The sequence below is a fragment of the Coregonus lavaretus genome (assembly GCF_964263955.1).
Source record: "Coregonus lavaretus genome assembly, contig: HAP1_SCAFFOLD_3369, whole genome shotgun sequence".
In the NCBI taxonomy this organism is placed as follows: Eukaryota; Metazoa; Chordata; class Actinopteri; order Salmoniformes; family Salmonidae; genus Coregonus; species Coregonus lavaretus.
Window position 1 is genome coordinate 25,508 of NW_028157574.1, and position 8,884 is coordinate 34,391.

Here is an 8,884-nt window from a genome sequence, read left to right on the forward strand (position 1 = left end):
GTGCTCCTCATTCTGGCCTGCATTAGTCTGTGTCAGTTACTGTTCCCTGGTGCTCCTCATTCTGGCCTGCATTAGTCTGTGTCGGTTACTGTTCCCTGGTGCACCCCTATTCCAGCCCTGCATTAGTCTGTGTCAGTTACTGTTCCCTGGTGCTCCTCATTCTGGCCTGTATTAGTCTGTGTCGGTTACTGTTCCCTGGTGCACCCCTATTCCAGCCCTGCATTAGTCTGTGTCGGTTACTGTTCCCTGGTGCTCCTCATTCTGGCCTGCATTAGTCTGTGTCAGTTACTGTTCCCTGGTGCTCCTCATTCTGGCCTGCATTAGTCTGTGTCGGTTACTGTTCCCTGGTGCTCCTCATTCCAGCCCTGCATTAGTCTGTGTCAGTTACTGTTCCCTGGTGCTCCCCTATTCCAGCCCTGCATTAGTCTGTGTCGGTTACTGTTCCCTGGTGCACCCCTATTCCAGCCCTGCATTAGTCTGTGTCGGTTACTGTTCCCTGGTGCACCCCTATTCCAGCCCTGCATTAGTCTGTGTCAGTTACTGTTCCCTGGTGCTCCCCTATTCCAGCCCTGCATTAGTCTGTGTCGGTTACTGTTCCCTGGTGCACCCCTATTCCAGCCCTGCATTAGTCTGTGTCAGTTACTGTTCCCTGGTGCACCCCTATTCCAGCCCTGCATTAGTCTGTGTCAGTTACTGTTCCCTGGTGCACCCCTATTCCAGCCCTGCTTTAGTCTGTGTCGGTTACTGTTCCCTGGTGCACCCCTATTCCAGCCCTGCATTAGTCTGTGTCGGTTACTGTTCCCTGGTGCACCCCTATTCCAGCCCTGCATTAGTCTGTGTCGGTTACTGTTCCCTGGTGCTCCTCATTCTGGCCTGCATTAGTCTGTGTCAGTTACTGTTCCCTGGTGCTCCTCATTCTGGCCTGCATTAGTCTGTGTCAGTTACTGTTCCCTGGTGCTCCTCATTCTGGCCTGTATTAGTCTGTGTCAGTTACTGTTCCCTGGTGCTCCTCATTCTGGCCTGTATTAGTCTGTGTCGGTTACTGTTCCCTGGTGCACCCCTATTCCAGCCCTGCATTAGTCTGTGTCAGTTACTGTTCCCTGGTGCTCCTCATTCTGGCCTGTATTAGTCTGTGTCGGTTACTGTTCCCTGGTGCACCCCTATTCCAGCCCTGCATTAGTCTGTGTCGGTTACTGTTCCCTGGTGCTCCCCTATTCCAGCCCTGCATTAGTCTGTGTCAGTTACTGTTCCCTGGTGCACCCCTATTCCAGCCCTGCATTAGTCTGTGTCAGTTACTGTTCCCTGGTGCTCCTCATTCTGACCCACAGTTCCTACAGCCCCTAACCCCAGGGCTGTGCTATATGGCTTTAGTGTATAATGTTATCTGGCCTGCAGTTCCTACAGCCCCTAACCCCAGGGCTGTGCTATTTGGCTTTACTGTATAATGTTATAGTACGTTACATCCATGTACAGTATATGACAGTTTATTGTGCACTAATTGACCTCTGCTTCCCTCCTCCTCCACAGTGTGGCGCCACCATATTGATCCTGTGTATCGGAGAGACTCACAACCTGATCAACTATGTCTCCTTCATTAACTTCCTGTCCTACGGAGTGACCATCGCCGGCCTGCTGTACTATCGCTGGAAGAGACCCAACCTGCTACGACCCATCAAGGTAGAGCAGACCTATATCTGGTGCTAATATATCTGGGAACTATTCACTAGTGCACACCTTAGCAAACCGTAGCAAATGAACTGTCATTATATTACTGAGTGGGGGAAACCAGGAAATGAACTGTTATTATATTACTGAGTGGGGAACCAGGAAATGAACTGTTATTATATTACTGAGTGGGGGAAACCAGGAAATGAACTGTCATTATATTACTGAGTGGGGGAAACCAGGAAATGAACTGTCATTCTATTACTGAGTGGGGGAAACCAGGAAATGAACTGTCATTATATTACTGAGTGGGGGAAACCAGGAAATGAACTGTCATTCTATTACTGAGTGGGGAAACCAGGAAATGAACTGTCATTATATTACTGAGTGGGGGAAACCAGGAAATGAACTGTCATTATATTACTGAGTGGGGGAAACCAGGAAATGAACTGTCATTCTATTACTGAGTGGGGAAACCAGGAAATGAACTGTCATTCTATTACTGAGTGGGGGAACCAGGAAATGAACTGTCATTCTATTACTGAGTGGGAAACCAGGAAATGAACTGTCATTCTATTACTGAGTGGGGGAAACCAGGAAATGAACTGTCATTCTATTACTGAGTGGGGAACCAGGAAATGAACTGTCATTCTATTACTGAGTGGGGGAACCAGGAAATGAACTGTCATTCTATTACTGAGTGGGGGAAACCAGGAAATGAACTGTCATTCTATTACTGAGTGGGAAACCAGGAAATGAACTGTCATTCTATTACTGAGTGGGAAACCAGGAAATGAACTGTCATTCTATTACTGAGTGGGGGAACCAGGAAATGAACTGTCATTCTATTACTGAGTGGGGGAAACCAGGAAATGAACTGTCATTCTATTACTGAGCGGGAAACCAGGAAATGAACTGTCATTCTATTACTGAGTGGGAAACCAGGAAATGAACTGTCATTCTATTACTGAGTGGGGAAACCAGGAAATGAACTGTCATTCTATTACTGAGTGGGAAACCAGGAAATGAACTGTCATTCTATTACTGAGTGGGGAAACCAGGAAATGAACTGTCATTCTATTACTGAGTGGGTAAACCAGGAAATGAACTGTCATTCTATTACTGAGTGGGAAACCAGGAAATGAACTGTCATTCTATTACTGAGTGGGAAACCAGGAAATGAACTGTCATTCTATTACTGAGTGGGGGAAACCAGGAAATGAACTGTCATTCTATTACTGAGTGGGGGAACCAGGAAATGAACTGTCATTCTATTACTGAGTGGGAAACCAGGAACTGTCATTCTATTACTGAGTGGGAAACCGGACGTTGTGCTATGGCAGGACTGCCCAACCCTGTTCCTGGAGAGCTACCGTCCTGTAGGTTTTTGCTCCAACCCTAATCTAGCACACCTGATTCTAATAATTAGCAGGTTGATAAGATGAATCAGGTTAGTAACACCTGGGGTTGGAGCGTAAACCTACAGGAGGGTGGCTCTCCAGGAACAGGGTTGGGCAGCCCTGTGCTCTGGTGTATTACAATTTCATTTTTATCTCTTCCTCCCCCGTCCTCTCCGGCCCTCCCGTCCCCCTCCCTCTCCCCTCCCCCGTCCCCCTCCCTCTCCCCTCCCCCGCCCTCCCCGCCCCTCCCTCTCCACTCCCCCATCCTCCCCGGACCTCCCCCTTATCCTATCTGTACATATATATTTTTTAACTCAATCAATCTTCCCCCCTCCCCTCCTCCTCTCCCCAGGTGAGTGTGTTGGTCCCTATCAGTTACCTGGTGTTCTGGGCAGGTGCTGCTGGGGTTCAATCAGTACTCGGAGCATCAGTTCTAACTCTGTGTCCCTCTTCCCTCTCTCCCCCCTCCCTCTATCCTCTCCCCCCTCCCCCTCTCCCCAGGTGAGTGTGTTGGTCCCTATCAGTTACCAGGTGTTCTGGGCAGGTGCTGCTGGGGTTCAATCAGTACTCGGAGCATCAGTTCTAACTCTGTGTCCCTCCTCCCTCTCTCCCCCCTCCGTCTATCCTCTCCCCCCTCCCTTCAGGTGAGTGTGTTGGTCCCTATCAGTTACCTGGTGTTCTGGGCAGGTGCTGCTGGGGTTCAATCAGTACTCGGAGCATCAGTTCTAACTCTGTGTCCCTCCTCCCTCTCTCCCCCCTCCGTCTATCCTCTCCCCCCTCCCTTCAGGTGAGTGTGTTGGTCCCTATCAGTTACCTGGTGTTCTGGGCGGTGCTGCTGGGGTTCAGTCTGTACTCGGAGCCCGTGGTGTGTGGCATGGGGATCGTCATCATGCTCACCGGGGTACCCGTCTACTTCGTTGGGGTGCACTGGAAGAAGAAGCCCAGATGTGTCTACAGGGTCGTGGGTGAGTGACTCCTACAGCCCTTGTATTACATTTAGGTCATTTACCCAGACGCTCTTACTCAGAGCAACTTACAGTCAGTGCATTCAACTAAGGTGGGTGAGACAACCACACATGCTGCCATCTCTGTATTGACGCTGATAAGACAGTCAGTGTCTGTCCTGTCTATGTCTCTGACCCCCGCTGCCTGTCTCTTGTGTTCCAGAGTGTGTGACCTACGTGGGTCAGAAGCTGTGTTTCGTGGTGTTCCCCCAAGAAGACCTGTCAGAGATCACCCCCCTCACAGCCTACGATAAACACAACGACTGAACGTGCCCCTCACAGCCTACGATCAACACAACGACTGAACGTGTCCCTCACAGCCTACGATAAACACAACGACTGAACACCTCTCTCCCTCCGTCCATCTAACAGAACGGCCTGATCCTGATCCGGCTGCCTGCCTGCCAGGGACTTTTTAAACCTCTTTCTTGTTCGTTGCCTTCTACTCCCTGGATGCGTCCCAAATGGAACCCTATTCCCTATATAGTGCACTACTTTTTTTGACCAAAGCACCATGGGCCCTGGTCTAAAGTAGTGCACAAAATAGGGAAATGGGTGGCATTTGGGACGCACAGCGTCTCTCCTCAATAGTAAAGAGATGGTTTCCACCCTGGTGCTTCTGAGAGGCTGTCTCAGGCTCTGTTTAGTGGGTTGGGGAGCATCAGGGATCATCCCAGGTTGTGTTGGTCTATACCCTCTCCCCTTCTCCTCACTAGACAGATAACGCCAAGACGCCATACTCAAGGAACTTCTGTTTTCTGAGATATTAGTTTTATTTTTTTTATTAGTATTTGTTTTTGAAATGGGTCTAATCTTTGTCAGCTCTATTGTGCCTTACCATTTAGTTTTTTTTTAATTATATTTTTTATTTGACTCGGCTTATTCCTTTTGTGGTGATAAATACGTTTTAACTGTGTAGTATTCCCTGAGGTACGGTAGTAGTTGCAGTGGTTTTTCTTTGGCTGTAATTCCCACAACTTCCTATGACTTCCGCTGAGCTGTTTGACCTGTGGTAACTTCTACAGTTTGGTGGTGATGGGATACGGGTCTGACCTGTGGTAACTTCTACAGTTTGGTGGTGATGGGATACGGTCCTGACCTGTGGTAACTTCTACAGTTTGGTGGTGATGGGATACGGTCCTGACCTGTGGTAACTTCTACAGTTTGGTGGTGATGGGATACGGTCTGACCTGTGGTAACTTCTACAGTTTGGTGGTGATGGGATACGGTCCTGACCTGTGGTAACTTCTACAGTTTGGTGGTGATGGGATACGGTCCTGACCTGTGGTAACTTCTACAGTTTGGTGGTGATGGGATACGGGTCTGACCTGTGGTAACTTCTACAGTTTGGTGGTGATGGGATACGGGTCTGACCTGTGGTAACTTCTACAGTTTGGTGGTGATGGGATACGGTCTGACCTGTGGTAACTTCTTTCGGGAAATCTCTTCCTAGAAGACGGATGTGCTTCAGTTAAGCCCTAAAGCATTCAGCAGGGAAAGGATCCAAACTAAACCCAGCAGCACTAACTCAACTTGCTTCAAACAACTTGCTTCAACAAGGCAATATAAGATGTAAAGTTAACTATGTGTTTATACCACAAGCCAAGTATACATAGAGAAAATAGTACTTTGTCACTGACTCACAAGTGCAATGTCCACAACGAGTGAAACGCCTGAAAAGACAGACAGAGAGGAGATTGGAAAAACGAGTGAAAACTCTCTGGAACTCATCTTAATCTATGCAAACAGTGTTTGGGATTCCAGACTAGAGGTGCGCCTCAAATGGTCCCCTATTCCCTATGTAGTGCACTACTTTAGACCAGAGAATGGCACCCTATTCCCTATGTAGTGCACTACTTTAGACCCAGGGCCCACACGGCTCAGCTCAAAAGCAGTGCACTACATAGGGAATAGAGGGTACCGTTAGGAACAGAAGTCTAGGAATGTTACTGTTTTGTTTTTTATTGCCTGTTATAGCCTACAACACCAGATAGTGAGGACTTGAGGTTTTGCACTAGAATCTCTCTGCAGGGTTTTTAATGCAGAGGGGTAAGTAACTATGGTAACTATGCCACTAATATCAAGGGAAGCTTCCTGCGCATCCGTCTATAAAGAGCACTGCCAATCATTATGGGATTATGAGTTTATTCACTGTGTCCCAGACAGCACTTTAGAATGGTTTCACTTCCTCATCTCATTTCCCTTCCATGACCATTGAGAGTAGAAAGGAATGTGTGCTTGAATAAGCTTGGAGTTTGCACTTTTAGTATATTCCATTGGTTCCATTGATGGATAGGGTTTCCGCAATTTAACAGACTAGCTGAGTCATCAAGGGAAGGAGATGAGGAAAGGAACTAAGGAAGCTTGTAAAGGCTGTAGGTATACTGACCTTCTCTCTGAGGCTGGGATTCAGTCAGAGACGACTTATCAACAAGAGCATTGATTGCACTACTGACAATGCGCCTTTTAAAGGTCATTTCATTCACGGTAAATGCTGCAGATGTCGGCTCAAGCAGAAACGAGCTTTAAATGTCAAGCGTTTGTCGACAACATGCATTTCATTGAATCCTGGCCTAAAGGTGTTTGACCAATGGAGACTGACTGTTAATAGATCATGATCTTTAACTGAACTGGACTCACACCACATATTACACACACACTCTGGAACATATTACACACACACTCTGGAACATATTACACACACACTCTGGAACATATTACACACACACTCTGGAACATATTACACACACACTCTGGAACATATTACACACACACTCTGGAACATATTACACACACACTCTGGAACATATTACACACACACTCTGGAACATATTACACACACACTCTGGAACATATTACACACACACTCTGGAACATATTACACACACACTCTGGAACATATTACACACACACTCTGGCGAAACCTCTCCAGGCGATGTGACTCGGAACGCACCCACACCCTCAATGCTAATACTGTAAACATGTCTGTGTTTCCTGCAGTTTCCTTCCTCAATGCTAATACTGTAAACATGTCTGTGTTTCCTGCAGTTTCCTTCCTCAATGCTAATACTGTAAACATGTCTGTGTTTCCTGCAGTTTCCTTCCTCAATGCTAATACTGTAAACATGTCTGTGTTTCCTGCAGTTTCCTTCCTCAATGCTAATACTGTAAACATGTCGGTATGTTTCCTGCAGTTTCCTTCCTCAATGCTAATACTGTAAACATGTCTGTGTTTCCTGCAGTTTCCTTCCTCAATGCTAATCCTGTAAACATGTCTGTATGTTTCCTGCAGTTTCCTTCCTCAATGCTAATACTGTAAACATGTCTGTGTTTCCTGCAGTTTCCTTCCTCAATGCTAATACTGTAAACATGTCGGTATGTTTCCTGCAGTTTCCTTCCTCAATGCTAATACTGTAAACATGTCTGTGTTTCCTGCAGTTTCCTTCCTCAATGCTAATCCTGTAAACATGTCTGTATGTTTCCTGCAGTTTCCTTCCTCAATGCTAATACTGTAAACATGTCTGTGTTTTCAGCAGTTTCCTTCCTCAATGCTAATACTGTAAACATGTCGGTATGTTTCCTGCAGTTTCCTTCCTCAATGCTAATACTGTAAACATGTCTGTGTTTCCTGCAGTTTCCTTCCTCAATGCTAATCCTGTAAACATGTCTGTATGTTTCCTGCAGTTTCCTTCCTCAATGCTAATACTGTAAACATGTCTGTGTTTCCTGCAGTTTCCTTCCTCAATGCTAATACTGTAAACATGTCGGTATGTTTCCTGCAGTTTCCTTCCTCAATGCTAATACTGTAAACATGTCTGTGTTTTCAGCAGTTTCCTTCCTCAATGCTAATACTGTAAACATGTCTGTGTTTCCTGCAGTTTCCTTCCTCAATGCTAATACTGTAAACATGTCTGTATGTTTCCTGCAGTTTCCTTCCTCAATGCTAATACTGTAAACATGTCTGTATGTTTCCTGCAGTTTCCTTCCTCAATGCTAATCCTGTAAACATGTCTGTATGTTTCCTGCAGTTTTCTACCAGCCCCCCACAGTGAGGCAAATTGTTAGCTCAACACAACAATGTAAATATTGTGTAAAGTAAAAGTGTCAGGGATTCACGGCAAACATCGCATTCCTCCGACGTATTGTGATACGTGCTATACATACATACTGTACCTGTATCTTCTGTTTTGTGAAATAGTTGTAAAATGTATGAGGATAACAACAATAGCTTATTAAATATAATTCTGAGAAACTAAAGAGACAAATATCTTTTATAAATTATGAGTGTGTGTTTATGTGCGCTTAGAGGTACCTCTACTATCATCAGTGGTACCTCTACTATCATCAGGTAGGTACCTCTACTATCATCAGTGGTACCTCTTCTATCATCAGTGGTAGGTACCTCTACTATCATCAGTGGTACCTCTACTATCATCAGTGGTACCTCTACTATCATCAGTGGTACCTCTACTATCATCAGTGGTACCACTACTATCATCAGGTAGGTACCGCTCAAGGCCCGCTCATTTTCTGAGCTAAACTGGCCAATACGTACCTCCATCAACAACACATAAAACCTCACAGAATTCTGCCCCAAAACAAAGACAATTTCTCTCAACCAGTGGCATATTGGCTTTTCAGGTGAGCGCTGATGCCACTCTGTGATAAGCAGTGTCCACATTGTCAAAGGCAGGGCGCAAAATATTTTGCTTGTCCATATCCCGGCGCGCCTCTCCAGGGTGCTGTTGGAGAGACGCGTCGCTGCCGCGCTCCACCAACGTTCCGTAATTTTTTAAAAATCTAACATAAATCATG

General features: G+C 46.2%; 1 protein-coding gene across 2 annotated transcripts in view; it reads left to right on the top strand.

The window, feature by feature from the left end:
- The window catches only part of LOC311125241 (asc-type amino acid transporter 1-like), a 29,191-nt gene extending 20,841 nt beyond the window's left edge, over nt 1–8,350 (top strand). The window contains exons 6-8 of one of the 2 annotated variants that reach the window (XM_084199294.1): nt 1,528–1,677; nt 3,418–3,566; nt 3,853–3,931. In XM_084199294.1, the coding sequence (XP_084055420.1) occupies nt 1,528–1,677; nt 3,418–3,566; nt 3,853–3,856 (303 nt within the window). In that variant the 3' untranslated portion in view covers nt 3,857–3,931. Of the gene's footprint in view, nt 1–1,527; nt 1,678–3,417; nt 3,567–3,852; nt 4,031–4,232 lie in introns of those variants that run through there. The other variant, XM_084199293.1, reaches the window with a different exon arrangement.
- The last annotated feature ends 534 nt before the right edge of the window (nt 8,351–8,884 follow it).